Below are 22,055 nucleotides of genomic sequence, written 5' to 3' on the forward strand. Positions count from 1 at the left end.
GTTATACTCTTGAAGGCTTTGTGCACCAAACTTAAGAGAGAGAAGAGAGAAAAGTTAATTTAAATGAAATCCAACAGAAATTGACAGTTGCACTTATCACATTTAACATTTTTAATTTGTTATATTGACTTCCATAAGAGGGATTATGGATCAGAATAGCTACAGGCGATTGTTGATGACTGACAATGACTGGATGTTATTAACAGTTTATGTGTGAACAGATGTTCTTGCATCACTCGGAAGGCAGGCAGGCAGGCGTGAAGTCGAGCGGTTTGGTATGAAAACTCCAGAGCCTCATCAGGTTAAAGTGCACAGGAGTGACGGCACAGGATGGGTGTGAGCCTGCAGCTAATATCAGGAGAAGATAGACTGGTTGTCTCAGTGTTTCCACATGTGAGCACACAGAAACACACAGCTGGTCTGACCTGTATTGTTCGAGTACTGGAAAGAGGTTTGTAGTACGCATGATACAAACACTTTGACGTCAACGTCTTTCTAGTTTTGAAGGTTACTGAAGGTCACATGTTTCATATGTTAACTCTTAAATGTACATAACATACACATGATGTATTTTGGCCTAAAGTTATGCATGCATGATGCTGACGTGAAGGCCAAGTTGCATCTCACCATTATTGCTAGAGTAAAACTACAGGTAGAGCTGCCATCTGTGTATATAAAATACTCTGGCATTAGTTTTATTTGTTAAATGTTTTAGATTTGTTGAAGAAATGTGAGGGGTGTTTCCCTAATGCAAAGATATTGTGAGTGGTTTGGTGGCTGCCAGTATTTTAGTATTATCTATATACTATTATAACATTTACTAATATTTTAAATTGCCTCTTGTTTTTATATTTTTGGTTCTCATTTTAGTTTTAGTCCAAGTTTTAGTAATTCTTTTTATTACTTTTTAAAAATATTTGTATACATTTTAATTACATATTTCATATAAAAACATATTTCTATTTAGCTTTTTTGTATTTTAGTTTTAGTCCCTTTATTGGTTTAGTTATGACACCAGTCAGGGATATTGCGGATATAATGTTGCACGCTTACCTTGGAGGTCTCGAAGAGCAGATCTCTGTCTCCCGCAGTGATCCTGAATGTGTTGCTATCAGAGACGCCATAGGAACAGATCTGACCAATCGGCAGAGACTCCAACGCTTCAGCCTCACCCTGACGATACAGAGACACACAGGAAGCCGCCACGCCCAGCCACAACTTCTGAGAGAAGCTTCCTGTCGAGCTCTATGAGAAACAGGAGGAAGATAGGCACAGCTCTGATTGTCTGGTGGTACAAACGTTTAAAACCTTTAAGACTTTTCAATGTTTTTGAAGGAAGATTCTTAGGCTTATCAAGACTGCATCTATTTGGTAAAATAGATAAATACAGTAAAAACAGCATTGTGAATTATTACAATTTAAAATAACTGATTTCTAACATATTTTAAAATATGCATCATTACTCACAATGTAAAAGTCCACTTCATAGAGCGTGCAGCCAAACCCTGACCACTGCTGGGCGATGGTGAGATAGGCGGCCATGCTGTCTCTGCGACTGTATCCCGCCAGGGCTTTCCAGCGCTCCAAAATGGCTGACATCACCACGGCTCCCTCTTCCCTTAGTCTGGCCCGCAGTCTTTGGTCCTGTTCCTGACGCCGCTTGTGTCCCCACAGCGTCCCAGCCAGCAGACCCCCAGGGAATGACGGACAACCAGGGGGATCGACAGGGGCCAGTAGGGCCCGGGCCTCCACCACTTCAGCCGGAAAGAGCTGCTCCAAGGGCGGGTACGGCGAGAGGGCGCTGAAATCTCCCAGAAGACACTGCAGTCTCAATGCTGCCAGGGAAAGAAGGTCATCCTCACAGGCTGGCAGTTGCCCACGAACCACCATCTCATGACACTGAGACAAAGAGAGGGAAGGAGGAGGAAGTCAAGCGAAGGAGAGTTCACTAGTGTGCTGTGTTTGTATGTTTGCTTTTCATTTGACTGATAAAGACGTTATGCACACAAGTGTGAAACTAGTTGGCATTAAACAAACAGAGAGGAAGAATTGGAAAATCCCTGTTTTAAAGGTTCAGAGGAAGATATCCATTATCATTATTAGCCTTTTATAAAACACATTCCACTATAGGCCACTTCTCTTTTAGGCTTCTTTTTCGCAAGTCAAGTCACCTTTAGTTTTTCACAGTATTGAACAGGAAAGTAACTCCAGAAATGAGGCAAATCCAAATTCTGCCATAAAGCAGCTGTAGCCAGACAACAGTGTCATTATTCAGCTTCAGTCAGTTCAGTGTTGATTCATTTTAGTTCAATAACTGTGTAAAGATCTGTGTAAGTAGCTCTACTGAAGACATGTTGTTACTCAGCTCAATTCAGTTTAACATTCATTTAATTCAGTTCATTAACAGTGTGAATGTTGCAAAACTCATGAATTTCAATCATCACCATTCAGCTTAGGGGTGGGCGATATTATGTTGGACACGATTAACCGGTAGAAATTTGTCAACCAGTAGAGATTTTTGATTATCGTCTCTATCATGGTTACACGCTCATGTGATGTTGCTGTGCTACGCGATCACAAAAACGTATTGCGGTCTAAAAACAAGTGATTTTAAGCCACTGAAACGCAATCAGCAGTGAAAGAGAACTCATTTTGCTATATGTACGTGCTGTCTGAGAGACATGTGAAGACGTGCTCATAGAGCGCTGGAATACTCAAGTTAATATTGCCGCTTTTATAGGCCTTAAATGCTCAAATACACACACTTTTTTGTCAAAATACTGGTATTTGTAATTATCTTTGTAAACACACTAATTAAGGTCTTAAGTGAAAGCAAACTGCTGAGAAAGAAGACACGTGTAATAGTAAGTATACTGGATCCGGGCAGCTCTTAAAGTGACAGCAGTCTAATAATCCTGCTGTCTTTCATTAATGTTAATCAAACAACAAGAGAGAAAATCTTGATGCTCTTGACAATCACTTTTGTAACTTTAATAAGAATTTGCACTGTTTTTATACATTTGATTACTTTATACAATGAATGTATCATTTCTTATTTGTTCTACTCGCTGACTGTTTACTTGTCTTCAGTGAGCTTTTTTTTTTTAATTAGGGGCTGGTAATGGTCTCTTGTGATACTGATACTGGTGACAAGAATTATTAAATTTCTATGGTATAAAAATTTTTTTTATATAAAGACCTATTTAAAGCAAAAATAGCTATATGGTGATAAATATCGTTACAGTGAAATAAAATGACTCATCGTGATATAAGATTTTGTTCATATCGCCTACCCCTAATATAGCTTTTTCATTTCTGCTCATCTCCGCCCGTCTCTTGTTGTTTTACCTGCTCATACAGGAAGAGGTACTCAATGTTGTCTGTACTGATGCTGTCGGTGTCCAGCAGACAATACAGTTTAAAGCAGAGTCGGCACTGGCAGTCAGAGTCGGGATCTTTAGCTGACAAACTGGAAGACAGAGAGAGATTCGTTAATGGAAAATGCATTTGAATCAGATACACATCTGAAAAGGCGCGGCACTCTTATAGGATTATTATTCAACCCCTTCTCAAGCACCCTAAAACTATGTATTTGTCTTAAACTATGAGTCTTCAAGTAGTTCAGGAGACTTGTCAAGCGGAGCAAGGCGGCAACACATAAAATCTGCCAACGCTTCCTAAACACAAATAAAATCACCCCAACAGAGCGACGTCATCATTCCCAAACATATGACTCACCCTGATTTGCTAAGCTTTTTCGGCTGCATGTGCAGTTTTGTGCGCGCGGGTTTGTTTGTGTGTACACGTGTATGAGTGTGAGAGAAAGACTAAGCATGTGTCCATGAACCCACTTCTGGGAAGAGTTGGCACTGAGACTTGCAAAAACACTCTTCCCAGAATAAAGTGGATGCCTTGAATTCTGGCTGGCTTGGCTTATCTCTCCTTCAGTTTGCTTTTCACATCAGTTAATGCTGATGACATCAGTCTCACCTTGAGATGCCTACTGGAACACAGAATACTAATAAAGAGCTGCTTGTCCATTCTCACAGTGTGTGTGTGTGTGTGTGTGTGTGTGTGTGTGTGTGTGTGTGTGTGTGTGTGTGTGTGTGTGCATCAGGGGGGTTGGTTAAACTGTGCTAAAGTGGTGGGAAAATGAATAAATCGATGAAAACAGATCTTCACTGTATTGTACGTTGGTGCTATCGTGAATGGTAATATCACTGTAACTTGACATATATCATGGTACTGATTGATTACATGGTCTTTACATAGTACTTAAAAATACCATAGTATTATCATGGTTAATGGTCAAAAGACATGGTACTTGCATGGTTCCATGTCCAACAAACTACAGTGCTGTGGTACTTTAGGTTCAGTACATTAGTTGTATTACACATATTACAAGAGGTTGACGATATTCATTAAAAATATTTACTTTTCAAATCTGGTGATGACATCTGCGATTATGGTGCTGCCTCCGATAGCTTTTTCCCAGCACGAGTTCTGCTCAAAAAGAGCAAATGTGTTTCGGCTGTCCTGCAGTCCGAGGCGTTCCGCCATCTGCCTCACGACCTGGACAGAGAAAATAAGAGTGAGACTGTTATTTTAGTATTATATACTATTATAGTATTTATTCATATTTTGAATGAGATTTTATTTTTATGTTTTCGGTTTTGAATTTAGTTTAATCATTTTATTAGTTTACTAATTGTATATTTCTGTTTACCTTTTATTTTTTTTCTATTTTAGATTTGGATTATAACTTCTCCATAATTGTTTAGTCATTTTAGTGCATAAATTTAAGCCACTTAGTTAAGTAATTATTTTAGTTTTAGTAACAACAACTGCTCGAAAGAGAGAAAAATCCATGTTAAAGTAACAGAGCAAATTTACAGATAAATACACATTCGTACATTTTTGTGGAAGGGTAATTGCAAAAACATAATTTAACAGTACAAAAATAAATGCACTTATAAATAAATACATCTGTCTGGTTCTTATTACTTGCGTGCTAATGATTAATCCTTTGTGTTCCAATGGTGGCACATGGGCTTAAGGTTCCCAACCCCTGCTATAGAGGAAACAGTTGATGCAATACCTCATTAGCCGTGGTGTGCGAGGTGATCGGTATCTGGCAGCAGCCCGGTCCAGGGTAGTGCACAGTACACAGTATCTCCTGCCTTCCCATCAGCCCCTGGATCTCCTCCCACGAGGGCACACACTCACGGCCGCGCGTCTTCTCCAGAGCCTGGGCTATGAAGGACGCGTAGCTCTCCACCTCCGGGTCCACACTCAAACTCTGAACCCTGATAGCGAAAGAAAGGGATTTTAAGGACCATTTCCATAATTTCGCATCTAAACCGCAAAATTTCCCTCCAAATAAATCAGAGGGAAATCGTGTGGCCTCTCTGTTTAGTTTGTCTATTTGCGATATGAAGTGTCAGCCACTTGGTAATCACATGCATGGCGGAGGCCCTATTTGTGTTAAGTAAACACATGCGGGAAGTGTCTGGGGGCCTCAGGAGAACAGACTCGTCAGTCTCCATTACACCAGCCGCCTCTGTAATCAAAGCCCTGTGGTCAACGCACCATTTCCTCACGGCACACTCATTTATTTAGCCATTCTCTTATTTTCTGTCTATCCTCCGGGCCTGGCAGTCCTTTAAGAGTTAATTAGCCATGGGATGCAAAAAGCATCGTGCCTCTTTCCCAACCCCTCAAGGAGAGGAAAAGAACGAGCGAACAGGAAGTGCACTTTCCAATCCAGTTAACCTCAGGCAGCCCATATTTCTTACACACTCGACCGCAGGACCGGAGGCAGTTGTGCGTCTTTATACTCAAGGACTTCTAGGTAATGTTTATGTGTGTATGTTGAGATCCGGCTGGTGGGTTGGTTTGTGAATGTACTGTACACATTCTGTATAGATTTGTAATGTGCGTAACCCACCTCTTCAGGTGAAAGCGTAGGTATCTGAGTATGCTGCAGCTGGGCAGGAAGGTGCAGCTCATGCAGGTGAGAAGCTGCCAGTATCTGAGCTGCGGATTCGGCTGTGTCTGCGTCTGCGTCTGGACATGTGAGTTGGTGACGCTGGTCTGTTTGATAAGCTGGCAGTAGAGTTCATCTCGGAGCGGCCGGAGGTCGAGGCAGGTCTGGAGGATCCCCTGTATGAGAGGAATGGGCTCGCGGGCCGACTCCAACTGCTGGAGGCAGTTAAAAAGCCTCACCGCCTCTTCACGGATGGACATGTAGCCTTTACCTGCCATATCTATGAAGAAAAGTGAGAGAAGGTGTTAACTGTGTATATATATTTTGTAGTCACTAAAAATGTAGTCACTGTCCTGGAATATTACACCTTTGTCTCTGTAAAATAAAAGTGGCTGATGGTCAGATTCTTTGTTTGCCCAATCAGAATGCCTCTGAGGTGCTTTTTTGCCTTTCAATCATTCAGAGTGGCAATTCATATATAGAAAGCCAGATGCTGAGAGCAAGACAAATAAACCTGAAGCATTTTGCATGAATTCTGTGCAAAATGCGTCGGGAACAGCTTGTATAGCCAAATGTCATTCAAGTCAGTATTGAACAGAAATTGTGATTGCATTTCTTTACTATTGTGATGTATATTTGAGTGAAACAGCTGCTTGATCAAGAAAAAAAAAAAGGGGTAGGACGGGACTTGATTTTGTCCATCGGGAATTGATTTGATCATTGGATGGTTGTTTGTTATTTGCTGCAATCTCATGTCAGCAAGTTGCTGGAGGGGAAATGTCATCAGCTCGTTCCTCAGATATTCTGCCAAAAAACATCAGTTTGATATTGATCATCATGTCTCTTATGCTGAAATCTTGCGTTTTAAAGCATATTAGATTAAACTTATAATATACAGTTTTCTGAGCTCACACAACGCATCAGAAAGCGTCTGTCACGCAGCATGTAAGTTCTCTTTCATGTCTTACTGCACTTAAACTGTCAAATATTAAAAACATAAACTGAGTTACAAAAACAGCCGGTTATGTCTGTGAAGGTAAACAGCTGGGAAAGAAACCACATGTTTATATTAGATCTGTGTGGCAGCAGCGTGATATACAGTAAATAAATTAATAAACCTCCTCTGAGGCTGGGACTCTAAACAGTGTTCTGTGCTCATCAGTGCAGCTGAAGACAGATGCTTTGCTTGATATTTCACCATGGTGTTAAAACTGGAACACCGTTGTCGCTTGCAAAAACACAAATGGTGGCACCGTGGGTGGAATTTACAGATTAAGGTAACTGGGTTACTCTTTTTGACGTTTTCTGGGTTAGCAGATGCACCGGGGGCACAATTGTAGCACTTAAACACGGAAAAGTCAGATTTTTAAATAAGAATGGTTAGTTCTGATTTCATGGCGAATTAAAAAAAAAAAAACAGAAGACCAAAAAACATCAGTAAAGGTTTTCATTTCATAAAGGTTTTTTAAGGAAGCTGAGAGCTTCAAAGCACTTGAAAACAGATGCTGAGTTTGCTTTCCTTCTGCTTGACAGGTAAATATATTGCTTGGTGACCATGGTTACACCAAAACAGCTGGGTTGTAGAAAGAGGGGTGTGTCTAATCTGATTGGTTCACTGAAATGTTCGTTATGTGAGCAGTGGTGTGTATATGTGCTATATGTAACGTAAGTATGTGTGTGTGTGTGTGTGTGTGTGTGTGTGTGTGTGTGTGTGTGTGTTTGACTCACGTGTGTGGTGGAGGCTGCCATAGGGGAAAGGCAGCAGTGGGGCGTAAAGGGGGCTCTGGGTGTACCTCAGGATGGGATTATGTTCATAGATGTGTTCTACAACTTCTGGATTAAATTTATTCTCCTGTACAAAAACAACACACATAAAGCAATGCAAGGTCAATTAAACCCCTTGATATATAAATAAACAAAAACAACACACATAAAGCAATGCAAGGTCAATTAAACCCCTTGATATATAAATAAACAAGACAGATATATCTGCTGTGTATCATTATATCCCCATAAACACATGACCTCTTTGTTATGGGTCTGTAATGAAATGATGAAATGATGTTTTATATGGAAATGTTGTGTTTGGGAAAACGGCTGAGGGGGGATGAATGAAAGGGAAACAGATTTCAACTTACAGATGGACCTGACAGCTCTGGTCAAGGTCTGCTCTGTGTATGTGTGCATAATGAAAGCTGCTATGTACATTTCAAGGGTGAATAAGGACAGTTCATGTTTGTTGTGGGATGTTTGCTTATAACAGACATGATAAACCAACCTAAGAGCAGTTAAACGTGACAAGACCTCCTGCCGCAACCACTATGTGCTGTATGTGGGAGTTTGTGAGAGGTAGAATAAATAGTACATACATATATAAACTTAAGATTACAACATTTTCATCAAAACAAAGCTTATTTTATTACATGGTTATCATTTTTAGCAAAGACTATATTGAGAATAAAGCACAGCCTCTCTTATCATTTTGTTTAAATATTTAATATCCATGCATATGTTATCTATAAGAGATATATAGCAATCAGCAAGGTCATTTAGGGGTCTGGGCACTTAACATTTTAACCACTGCGGTTTTCACGCCTGTCTGTCTGTCTGTCTGTCTGTTTATGTGCAACCTCAATGGGATTCCGGGGAGTTCTGTGGGCTAGCAACTAGCATCCTATTAATACAGATCTATCCAAGAGCACCAGCATTACATCATAACAACAGGGTTATTCTGAAGAGCTACTCGCTGCCTTTCGAAACTATTTCCAGAGACACGGGATACCGAGGAGCACATCTATAAGTGTAAAATCACTAGCCAACAAACTAAGAATAATATAGTGAGGCAGAAAGATGACAGTGGGTGGGGTTTAGATGGTTTACACACTGTGTCTGTATATGTGTGCCATCCTGAACTTGTCTTTAGGAGCTAAGCTGCCATATATATATATATATATATATATATATATATATATATATATATATATATATATGCACACACACATACAAAAAATTATATTATCTTACATTATGCACTATTTTCCCAAATCTGGGGTCAATACGATTTTTAAATATTTTTGAAAAAGTTTTGAAATGCTCACCAAGGGTGCATATCTTTTGAATTTACAAAAACAGTTTACTATTTTAAAATATTTTAAAATGCTATTCATTCCTGTGATGGCAAAGCTGAATTTTCAGCATCATTACTCCAGTCTTCAGTGTCACATGATCCTTCAGAAATCATTCTGATATGCTGATTTGCTGCTCAAGAAACATTTCTTATTGATGTTGAAAACAGTTCTGCTGCTTAATACTTTTAAGGAAACTTTTTTTCAGGATTCTCTGATTAAAAGAAAGTTCAAAAGAACAGCATTTATTTGAAATCGAAATCTTTTATAAAAGCCTTTACTGTCAATTGTGTTCAATTTAAAGCCTCCTTTCTAAATAAGTTTGTGCATGCAACATATATAATCCCTCTTGATACATGTTGACATGCTGTCATGTTCATCTCCGTTGCTGCTTGTTCTCTCACCTCAATGTCTCGTATGAGGAGCTGTGTTGGCGTCTCAACCGGCGCTTTGCTGTCTATGACTTTCTGTACAGCACATGCCCAGTGCACCGCCTCATTGTAGTGCTTTGTGAAGAGTCTGTAGCAATGTTTGCGGCCATACACTGTCAGACTCCAGTAACCTGTCACACACACATCAAAGAGGCCCATATTTAGTCCAACTCTTTAAAAAGTGTCATTCAACAAAGTGGAGCAATTCAAAAATAGCATCTCCTAACAATTAGGAGAAAACATAAATTAAAACAAAAAAAAAATGCAATAAAACACATGCTTATACTGTTTTTGATTAAAGACAATTGTCCTAGATCTCCAGCATTCTGACAACCTCATATTTCACGTGTCTGACCTGCAGTAAATGTGTTCAGATGTTCTGAGAGAGCTGGATCTAGATCTTTTATGAGGATCTAACTAATATCTCATTTCTTCCCTGTTGTTAACTTTGGCAGTCATGAGAATGAAGCTTTGGTTCAAAACTGAGGTTCAAAACACACAATTTCTTTACAATCTCCATGAAGTCCACCAATCTCTCTAAACTGTTTGGGGGCAAGCATTCGCTCTACACAAGCACTCACAAAGACCAATATCTAGCAAATTAAATATTTTACAGCAGAACAATGTATATACACTGTGGAAATTCATTTACATGATTATTTCATGGTTACATTCCCTGATAGTTCCAGGTTTTTCAAAACCAGTGGGTGTTCTAAAATTTACAGCCCAAAATATTTGGTGTCAACTGTAAACATCTCTGATTTCTTAGGTGAAAATTGTACCCCATTAATTTTTTCATTAACAGATCTGTTTTACTCTGTGAACGAGCCAAAGAATTAGCCATGATATTATATGATATTATATGACTTGTTTGTTAAAAGAAGAAACTGTATATCATGTCCGCTGTGCTGGATAATGAATGACTCCTGACCAACTGCTGCCCTTGTACACACACACACACACACACACACACACACACACACACACACACACACACACACACACAAAGCTTTACTTTCAGACATACACACTTTTATCTAGGAAAGTCCCTAAAGTTAATCTGGGAAAAGTTCTGAGTTTTGTGGACGGTGCTGGTTAAAACACACGCACACAAACACACACACACACACACACACACATATGTACAGTATGACTAAGCCTCTGAGTCTGTCTGGTCATTCCCTACCATCTTCCCAGACAACAATGCCTCTCGTTTGTCTGCCTTCATTTCTCTTTAGGTTTTTTGATCTTCTCAAACAATCCTGCATTTCATTTCCTCAATCAAAGTCTTCCCACAAGAAAGAATTCACGCCAATGCTGACAAGAGATCAACAGGTCTCACGGCCACTTTGTGCCTGTGATCTGTCCAAAAGATCAGCTCTTTCTGAAAATATGGATGTCACTGTGAATGCAAACCCTAAAATAGTGAGTGAAATATTGTGTTTATATTCCACTGACTGGACTATGAATCCTGGCTCACACCATTTCCTGACCAGGACAAAAAGTGACAAACAAATAGTCATCCTGGGTTTCTAATGTAAACCTCTAGGGAGTAAACAATGAGTCTATGAAGCACACAATTAACTTCCAACCAAACTGAAAACTGAAAAAAAAAAAAAAAAAAAAAAAAAAAAAAAAAATCACAAACCATTTTCAATCAAAAATTGCTAGTAAATTTCACAAGCAATTACAAAAAAGCTGCAAGTAACCCTTTCAATTAAACATTACATTTTAAATAGAAAAACTGAAACAGTATTTTTTTATACAATGTAACCGTCATCTCCTCAGGGGTTTTCCTTCATGCTTACACAAATTTTGTCAGTATATTTTTATGGTGTCAAACAATGTTTATGGAGAGGTTGATTGTGGAATGTCAAAAAAAAAGAAAAAAAGAATATTATATGGTAGAAATCACCAAAATAGCCTTAAAATCATCACCAAAGTCATGAGAAAACAGAGGACGTGGTTTTAGTTTTATGCTCTTGTCAGTGCAAACAGAAAGAAATGCTTTGACTGATACCTTACTTATCCCTAAAATGTACCTTTAGGGTGCCATAAGGCAGAATATTTTCCCTTTAAGTGTGACAAGCTGTTGAACCCCTAAATGTACAGAGAGTTCTGAGAGTGTATACAAGACTAGACTGTCCTAGTTTAATTGCAGGTGTGTTACCTGTCTGTTTGTAGGTGTGTTTATCCGGCCACAGCACTGAACAGAGGGATGTGAGTACAAGCGTGCCCTGTCTGCGAGCATCTCTTTCCGGGCCGCTGTAGTAGTCAAGAGAGTCTGTTGTCAGCACAAACCAGAACCTCCTCTGCCGGAGCCAACCTCCCTGCACCTCCCGCAGGAGCCAGCCTGAAAAACAAAACAGAGAAAAAGACCCATATTATACACGATAAATACTGTAACAGACCAATCACATAAGAATACGGAGATTCCATTTCAAAACCTGACAGAAATGAACGATGTGTCATTCTTTGAGAGCTAGTTCACAGTGCTCATGCAGAGTCAGACTGAGTGATCATGGAAAAAGGCGAAACAGCAGAAACCAGCCCGTCCACATCCAGCCGAGAGCAGGATACCAAACCTCCACTCACCCAACTTAATAGAGGGTTGTGTTAAGGTCACACTGGGGATAAAATCTCCCTCCAGACCTTCAGAAACATTGTTGTCTATGCACAAATGTGTATCTGAACCAATAATCAAGAAACATTTAATGGGAAAAGTGCTTTTTTTTTTTATAGTAAACCCTCATGACACTCAGACCATGTTACCTTTTTTCCACTGCTGCTTGCAGATGCATTGCACCTGCTACCTTTCCCTTTGAATATTTGTGTGTGTGTGTGTGTGTGTGTGTGTGTGTGTGTGTGTGTGTGTGTGTGTGTGTGTGTGTGTGTGTGAGTCAGACAGACAGACAGACTGGGGGAAGACTGTCTTATTTAGCAGCTCTGCGGGCTAGCATGAGACAGGCTGGCGGAGTATTTGGACCCCTCTACACTAATATTACTCTGCCCTGCTTATTATTACTCATTACATGTGATTGAGTATTATTACCACTCCAGTGCAGCAAATACTGCATAGCACTCACATTTACACACTCTGAGATCATGGACGACTCTGAATAACACACACACACACACACAGTTAAATCTGTGGTCAGCAGCTTAAGTGTTGGCTAACGATGTCTAACTGTCTCAATTGGTGTGCAGTGTGTAAGCCAATTTGTGTGTCACCAATAATACTGCAAGCTGTAACTGATGCACGTGTGTGTGTGTGTGTGTGTGTGTGTGTGTGTGTGTGTGTGTGTGTGTGTGTGTGTGTGTGTGTGTGTGTGTGTGTGTGTGTACTGGGGATTATAGACACTTCCCGAAAGTGAGCTAAAGCTGACAAAAACTTCATTTGGGTACATTTGAGTTTTTTTAATGGAAAATTTGGTTTTAATAGTAGGTATAGGAGTCACAGATTGTTGTGAAATACCAATACTGACCAAACACAAAAAATAATACTGATTATTTTTAAGTGTTAAATAATCGAGGTGTTGTCAACTGATAAATATTGTTTAGTTTCTGTTTTTATTGACACAGTATTACTTGAATATTACTGTAAATGTAAATTCTGAATGTAGTTTAGAATTTTACAAAAGTTTACCATTTCAAATAAATGCTGTTCTTTTGAACTTTATATTCATCAAATAATCTTGTAAAATAATTTTTCACAAAAATACTGACAATGACAAATGCAAATATAAATAGTTACTTTATAATATTTCATAATACTTTTACTGTTTCATATTTTGAAAAATTTTGATCAAATAAATGCAGCCTTGGTGAGTATAAGACTTCTTTCAAAAACATTTCAAAAACTATTTAATAACTAACTTTTGAACAGTTGCATGTTTATCTACACACCTGATAATTACCAATAATGATTAAGTTGAATATTAATATCTAAACAATATTGCTTAATTTATTACGTTAGTCCATTTGGGTTAGTTTATACTAATTATAATTATCTTTATGTAAAGACAGTAGAAATATATAGTATGTCTTCATTTAGATGGCTATGTGTGTGTGTGTAGACATTGTTCAGCCTGCTGCACCCTGGTTCAGATTTAAGATGAACTCACTACAGATAAAGCTACCAGAGTGTCATAAAGTTTAAAACACAATTCAGCCTTTGAAATTGTAATCTACATGCTGTAAAACTGAAACAAGCATCAATCTAATTTACTTCACATTAAGGATTCCAAGTAACCAGCACAATAAAAAAGGGGGGCATAATTCACACAACTGCACCAATGCATGCAAAGAAGCAGTTTAGTTTTACAGCCATAATGACAAATATGACTTGATCTGGTGAATCAGAGTTATCAAGCAGAAGAATTTCTTCCTCACCCTTCACAAGCACCTCAGGGTCTTCATCCATCGTCATCTTGCTCTTCAGTGTGATGAGACTTCTCTTCTCCTCAGGAACTCCTGACAGACTGAACAACATGAAACACAACACAGACGTCAGCAGTGTGCCTACTGTAACCCAGTAAGTACTGTACGACCCCCTCCCCTAGCCCCCAAAACACACACACACACACATATGCACACCCATCCCTTGAGGGAAGTTGGGGTCAACATCACACTTCTCCTGCTAAAACAGACCCCAACATAGCACAAAACCAGTTCACATATGCAGACATTTCACATCTCGCACACAAAAACAAGGCACACACGCACATCCCTCCACCCTCCACCACCATGGCCAGGCAGGCAGAGCTTTATCGGTCTGGCAGCCAGGGAAAAGACTGAAAATAAACGTGACTAAGAGGCGCCAAGGACACTCGCACGCAAAGAGAGAACTAGGAAGAGCCTAGGAGAACAAGAGTGGTCTAGAGGTACTAACAAGAAAATAGTTGTCAAGTAGTCATCACTAAAGTTCACAGGGACAAAAATGTCATGGGTGGGTCTACTTTCCCTTGGGGCTCAATAAATATGCACTATACTATAAAGGACCTTAGTAGGACACTCCTCATGATTTTAGAGTGTTTCTTTGGGAATTTATGCCCATTCATCTAGCAGAGCATGTGTGAGGTCAAGCACTTATGTTGGAGAAGGCCTTGCAATTTGTTCAATGGGGTTGAAGTCAGGGCTCACAGTCAAGTTCTTCCACACCAAACTCATCCAACCATGTTTTTATGAACCTTGCTTTGTGCACACAGTCATGCTGTATTAGAAAAGGCCTTCCCCAAACTGTTCCCACAAATTTGGAAGCATTGCTCAAAATATCTTGGAATGCTGAAGCTTTAAGATTTTCCTTCACTTGAAGTTAGAGGCCAAGCCACTGAAAAATAGCCCATTCCATTATCCTTCTTTAAACAAACTTTACAATTGTCACAATGCTGTCAGACAGGGAACGTTTTCCTAGCATCCATCATTAGACTGCCAGAGAAGCCAGATTCGTCACTTCACAGAACAGGTTTCCACTGCTCCAGAGTCCAATGGTGGTGCGCGTTACACCACTCCATTTGGTGCTTGGCATTGATTTGAGGCTTACTTGGCCTTGGAAACCAATTCCATGAGGCTCCCGCCGCACAGTTTTTGCGCAGGTATTATTGCCAGTAGAAGTTTGATACTCCTCAGCTATCGAATCAGCAGAGCATTTCCAACTTTTACGCATCATGCGCCTCAGTGCTCTGTGATTTGACGTGGTCTTCTGGTTCACGGCTAAACTGCTGCTGTAAGTTTGATACTCCTCAGCTATCGAATCAGCTTTATGGTTTACAGTGGAATTTTCAGCAGGGATGAAATTTCACAAATTGCTGAGGTTGTTTCTTGCAATATCATCATCAACATGGATAAAAATCAAGATGTCAGTGAATGGCTAATTGTACACCTGGACTAAAAGACTCTTGTTAAGAACAGAATAACAGCTTGTAATTAGCAGGTAAAAGATTAGTCAGAGGACGTCATTAGCTAACAAATGATAGATGTTTTGGGGAATGCAGGGAGCACAAGTACCTTGAAGTAGACAGTGATGGATGGATAATCACTCTGATAACACTGGCACTCAGACAGTCTAAAACGCACACGCACATACACACACACACACACTTTGGGCTGCAAAGGAGGAATGTCAAATGAGACATTCCCGAATCTCCTGTTAGCTAAAGTCAGAACTTCATTTGGCACTAATTATCTGGACTTGCTAGTTTCTCAACCAAATTAGCCATTTGTTAAGTCAATCAAATGGAGAGTTCTGAAAACTCATTTCCTCATGCTGATGCTCTGGAAAAACATCATGGTTTGTAACCAGAGATCATGATCATTGACTGGCCTAGTGTCTCTAATAGAAGAGCCCGATCTCACACACACACCCACACACAGTATGTGTACTTATATTAATATTTTGGACAATATCAATATGCTAATTTTCATGATATGATCGGTAACAAAATGCTGAAAAAGCTAAATCAAACAATCTAACACTAACTGTTTTAAATGTAACGTGAATTTAGGCATCACAACATTTTAATGTACAGAAATTGAATACAATATGAATATGTACAATTAAATATCTGCTCTACATTCTGGCTCCAGTCATTCTAAAGCTGTATTTTGAAGCCTGCCAATCTGGTCTAAGGGTATGTTGCCTCTTCATTGACCTCAGATACGATAGCTGTGTCGGAATATTTTTTTGTGTTCTTTGAATATCTTGAACCCTATCAGTGTTCTGTACATTTATTTACAGGTCTGTTTACAAGTGTATGCGTGTAATAGAGATGCAGTGGTAGATCCCTGTGGATTTGTATCACTCTCTAATTTAAGTTGAAGCTCAGACGGAGTCAAGAGTTTACAGACATCCATCAGAAAGAGAGAGAATGAGATAGAGAGAGAGAGAGAGAGAGAGAGAGAGAGAGAGAGAGAGAGAGGCAGGCAGCACAAAAAGAGGAAGCCTCCATTCGCAGGAGCTGTGAGGGCTGGAATCAGCCAGTCAGAACCTGCCAGAACCGGTTCATGGATCAGAGCAGAATCAAGAATCCGGTTTTAACAAAAAATCCTCCTCTGTCCCGCAGGCATGAGAATAACCCTCATCCTAATCTAGACAGCATTAACACACACATACACACACAGATAAAACGAGCTGAGGTCTATCTCTGCTAGAGGCCGCTGGAATGAGACCAGCATGCAGATACGGACAAACATGCTCTGCTATATAGAGACTTTAGAGGGCAGTAAGATATCTTATGGATGGATATGGGGTATAAAAGTTGAGAGGAGCTTTATGACTCATGTCTCGGGGGGCTAGAACTGTTTTACTATCTGTCTAGACTATCAGTAAAACTAAAAATGTTTTTTATGAATATGGAGTTGAGAGAGGTCTGTGATGGTGACCTAAAAGGACAGATATTTTGGTGCTAAACAGAAAAACCGGAGCAGCAGGCGATGACTGATCCAGGTCGACGCACGCCTCATTTCACTTAAAGGCTATAGACAGATATGAAACGCTGACTCATCGGATTATCGCTTACCTCTGTTCAGGACATGACAGTACAGGAGCCTGTAATACTCAAAAGAGAGTGTGCACTACAAAATAGGAACTCACAATCCAAGGCCTGTTTCCAACAGCAAGCACATGCATTGGCACTGCGGCTTAACTGCAAAAGCAGACTCACAATATGCACTGCCAATGTTTTTGCTACATAAGAGCTGTGGCTTCATGTAGAAAAAGTGATTTCTGGGTCACAATGGAGAATATAGTTATAGCGGAGAAGATAGATTGATAGATATATACTAAACTGGTATACGGATACAGTGCGGTTCAAAAAGGTAGGATAGCGCGAAATTTTTCATCACATTTTCATCTGCAACTTCAAAATTGGCCAACATCGTTGTTTTACCTTTTTTTTTGTTAAGGGCGCTAGACTGTCTTTGCACGTTCGCTTTGTAAACACTGGGTTGGTGCTTCTGTCTACGTCACCTGTGACATTTCCAACATGATTACGTAATGCGTGAGGTCGAGCTAGTGCAAGATGAGCATTTGTGGTTAAAAAGTATAGACTATATGGAGAAAAATCCTGGAAAATTTATTTTCCTAAAAAACCTTAATTTGTTTTCAACTGAAAAAAAGACCAGGAAATCAGGAAATTTTTATTCTGGAAGTGAACCAAGCATTTAATATTAAGAAATGTGCATTGTGCACAAGTTGCATTCAAAATAAAGTTTAATTATAATTTTTATATCAGTCAGTATCGAGTGATATGTTAGTAAATATGTTAATAGAATTAAACTATACTTGGATAGATAAATTTATTTTAAATATATTACTAGTTTTTAGAACCATAGATAAAGCAATGGACAGATTAATAGATAGAATGAAAGATGGTCAAAAATGATAAGACAGATAACTTAAGATAAGAACTATAACATACCCAACTTAAGACGCCTACACTGTAAAGAATGGCTCTTTATAACAGAATGGTTTCTAATGGGGCTGAAGAACCTTTGTTTAAAGTTCAGGCATGAACACAAAACCTTGTTATCTACCTTTTTCTCTGGGAAAATATAGTTTGTGGCTAAAGAAAGCAGTAAGAAAGGCAGGAAGTGAGGGTTACAGTAGCAGGCCTTGGGCTGTCTAAACAGTGGTGCCCTTCTGATTGAATGAGCCACTCTAGATCAATATAAGCACCTTGGACCCCAGAAGCCAGATAACATGCAACACAATTATGTTGTTGATTACCTAACAATACCAGCTCCCGATTAACATGAAGCAGGTCACGTCTCATTCCAAAGTATATGTATATACGCAATAGTGAACACACACACACACACACACACACACACACACACGTGTCAGTGCAGTTGTTGTGTGTCTGAACTTGAAATGCCACACCTACACGCAAAGGCACTGATAAAGCCCAAAGGGTTTGGCATGGTGTGACTGTTTGATCCATTATATAGGATAAGATTGGCGCACAGTGACATCAGCATGGCTGTACGCCAAACCTTTGCACCCTGACTGAGCCATTCCTGTCAGCTGAATGAGGGTGAAGAAACTAATACTTGCTCCATAGAAAAAGACATGCGATGAATGAGCCGTTGCCATTCTGACTGTGGTTTTAAATGATGATGCGTGCGATCATTTTAAACCATTAATGTGTATCATGATGAAGTTATCATGAATGTTTACAGAGTGTGTGGATATGTTTGCCCAAATTAATATTTTATTGCTCAGAGCCTGATCTGTGATTGCTTTAAAGAGACTTTATGGAATTCTCATTTGCGTTTCATATAAGTATCAACTTTTTCCCAGATGTCACTCCTTCAATTAATTTGGACACATAAAAATTTAATTGTAGAACTATAAAATGTATGTGAACAGCATAGCTCAAATACTGTAATTCAGTATGGGATGAATTTAAATTCAAAGTGATGTTGATATTAAAAATTTTCCATGATGTGGATAAATGCTAGGAAAAAAGGATATGCTCCCTTGAGGCGGATACAGTTTTTATTTAGTTAGAAGACATGCATAAACTACAATAGAAACACACCAAATAAATTCCTAGGTAAAGTCATAAGACTTTGTCTCAACAAGCCAAATGACTAAACAATTCGCATCTTAATTTTTTTCCTATCAAAATAATCTGCTCTTTCACTGTTGCTTTCTAAAGTATTTACTGTCAGTTGCTTATTGTGCTCTAAAACATAATTAATTAATCACATTTAATAAAAGAGCCACAGTGGCTTCCCCAGTGTATACCACTTCCATTTCTATTCTATGCCAATTTCCCTCCATTTCTATAATGTTAGAATTTCCTAAGAAATATTTAACACAATTTAACTTGGATGTAAACATATCTATTGCTAAGATCTGTTATTTAAAAAAATGTCAATTTTCTTTCTATTTAAAGTTGTCATGTAAGAGAATCAACTGGGACATTTAGAGGTCTCATTTGTCATTTTCTTTCCGATGTGAGACTGAAGATTGAAGTTTATAGACGGATTTGTGTTGTGTGATCGTGTGAGTGAGTATGTGTTAGATGTGGAGACGTGTTTGAAGTTTATGTCTGGAAACTGTAAAGTAGAGGTTTATTCATTAGTCACAGCTGGAACGCAGGTTTGGACTGGTGTAGTGGATCTGTAAAGAGGTGAGGGTTGTGAGATAAGTGTGTGTGTGTGTGTGTGTGTGTGTGTGTGTGTGTGTGTGTGTGTGTGTGTGTGTGTGTGTGTGTGTGTGTGTGTGTGTGTGTCTACAAGGTTTCCATGGCTGTCCAATCAAACCCATCCCAATCCTACCCACTGCTGCCCACTCTTTTCCCAGAGTCCACAGCAGTGGCCCCCAAGAGGGGCCTGCGAGTCGACTTCCTGTAAGAGGGAGAGCAGAGCAGGAAGCAATTTGTCACACAGGATTAAACGACAGGAATAATAAAAGGAGGAGAGGAAAATGAGTGCGCCTTTCTCCAAATCTAGACATGGAAGCCCTAAGGGAGAAACACCAAGAGAGAAATACAAATAAATGAAAATATAAGATAACGCAACCTAGACCAAATATTAAACCAAACTGTCAGTCAAGTGGGATGTTGACTTTGCTGACACATGGATAGAGACACGGACATCAATTCGACTCATAAGATGGTTAAAGAAATTGAGAGAGAGGAAGAAAGAACAGGAAGGACGATTTAGAAGGGAAAGTGGAAAGCGCTGCAGAGAATGTAGCGTGGTGATAGATGTAAAATGCAACACGCTGAGCACTGATTTGATTAGGGGAAGAAAGGAAAATAAGCAAATCGTGCTTGTTTACGGAAGTGAAAGCAAATTCACTCTGAGAGACCTTTGCAGTCCAGCCGCAAAACCTTCTCTCCTTACTTTACAAGTACAAAACTGTGCCTGAGAGTCTCAAACTAAAATGACCTGGAAACCAGTTGAGTAACTGAAGTTCTTTCATAAGCACAATTACAATACACAAAGTTATTTTAATAGTTTGGGGTCAGTAAGAAACATTTAAAATAACAATTAATGTTTATATTCAAGGATGCATTAAATTGATCAATTGTGTTGGTAAAGAAATTTGAAGTTTATTTATTTTTTTGTATATATTATTTTATGTTTTTTTAATTTTGTTTTTTTAATTTATTTTTGTTGAAATGTCACAGTTTCAGGTAAAGTATTAAGCAACACAACCCATTTCAACCCTGATAACATTTAGAATTTTTTCTTGAGCAGCAAATCAGCATACATTTGCCATCACATGAATATAATGCATTTTAAAATATATTAAAATAGAAAATAATTATTTTAAATTGTAATAATATTTAATAATATTACCATTTTTTATGTATTTTTGATCAAAGCATGGGAGTCCTCTTTCAAAAACATCAAGAAAATCTTATACAAACTTACTGTAAAAATACATAGAAATCTGTATTTCAGTTAGAAGTGGTGTAGTTGTGCAGCATGTGAAAAAAAAAAAAGAAAAAAAAAAGATTAATATTAAAAGCCAAAGAAGACTGATTTGCAGATTTAAGGATAAAGGTGTGAGGTAGCCATATGAAACCATTTTGTGGTTGGAGACATGAACTGAAATGTTTTGTATGTTTTCAGTGGAATAGCGTCATGGAACTGGAAACTCCTGTTGGTAACACTGCCAGGCAGAATGGTTCATATGAAGGTAAAGTAGCACTGTGTGTGTAACCCTCCCTCTCTGACGCTCTCGGTGGCATAAGCTCACTAACCCAAACCAGCTGTGTGGCCCGCACTGACAGGAAACTGATAAAAGAAATGGAGGGATGGAGGAAGGGTAAAAAGAAGGGAAACATATTTTATGTGTTCCTCCATAAATGTCTGCTGAATCAAGGAGATTATTTTGTGTGTAACTTTTACTGCCAATTCCACGTGACTTACAGTAACAGACATCAACAGCCTGATTAATCAATGGTTAACACACAATCATGATAAAAGCTAATATAAGCCAGTTATCCATTATACACACACTTCCCAGATTTAAATAAATCACTGGTTTGTTACAGGAACACAATATCAGTTTTTAGGCAGCTAGCCTGTGAGGAAAAGGCTAACTGCTAACTCCCCCATTGTCATAGCATTATTAAGACAACAAACAAAAAAGAAGTAGGCATTCTTCATTCTTTGTTACACTGTGAGTGCATACTTCTCTCTGTAGTACACTTAATCTCTATAACATTCTTCTCTATAGTACACTTGTGGTATGTTTTGTTGTATTTTGAAGTGTATTATTTATTTTATTGCAGTTTTTTATGCAGTTTACTTGCTGGAAGACCTGTACACACTAGACCATGTGTGTGTGTGTGTGTGTGTGTGTGTGTGTGTGTGTGTGTGTATATGTGTATGTGTGTATATACACATATATGCACTTAGCCATGTTGGAAAGCAAAATTGTCCTTAAAAGAAAGTAAATGTGAAAAAAGCCCTCTGAGGACATTCTGGAATGCCCTCATTTTATTCTAAAAAGTTTTCTTTCACGGTTTCTAGTAATTATATTGTGTGTTA

The 22,055-nt window shown here is 38.8% G+C and overlaps 1 protein-coding gene across 2 annotated transcripts in view; it reads right to left on the minus strand.

Moving 5' to 3' along the window:
• Nucleotides 1-22,055, minus strand: part of LOC109106837 (pleckstrin homology domain-containing family H member 3-like) — a 37,856-nt gene that overhangs the window by 2,754 nt on the left and 13,047 nt on the right. For both annotated transcript variants that reach the window (XM_042719866.1, XM_042719865.1), the window contains 10 exons: nucleotides 13,935-14,023; nucleotides 11,713-11,895; nucleotides 9,516-9,673; nucleotides 7,715-7,838; nucleotides 5,948-6,266; nucleotides 5,099-5,306; nucleotides 4,436-4,572; nucleotides 3,349-3,469; nucleotides 1,468-1,899; nucleotides 1,054-1,245 (listed from right to left, as the gene is read on the minus strand). In XM_042719866.1, coding sequence (XP_042575800.1) covers nucleotides 1,054-1,245; nucleotides 1,468-1,899; nucleotides 3,349-3,469; nucleotides 4,436-4,572; nucleotides 5,099-5,306; nucleotides 5,948-6,266; nucleotides 7,715-7,838; nucleotides 9,516-9,673; nucleotides 11,713-11,895; nucleotides 13,935-14,023 — 1,963 coding nt within the window. The remainder of the gene's footprint in view (nucleotides 1-1,053; nucleotides 1,246-1,467; nucleotides 1,900-3,348; nucleotides 3,470-4,435; nucleotides 4,573-5,098; nucleotides 5,307-5,947; nucleotides 6,267-7,714; nucleotides 7,839-9,515; nucleotides 9,674-11,712; nucleotides 11,896-13,934; nucleotides 14,024-22,055) is intronic.

This window comes from Cyprinus carpio, chromosome B3 (genome assembly GCF_018340385.1).
Source record: "Cyprinus carpio isolate SPL01 chromosome B3, ASM1834038v1, whole genome shotgun sequence".
NCBI lineage: Eukaryota > Metazoa > Chordata > Actinopteri > Cypriniformes > Cyprinidae > Cyprinus > Cyprinus carpio.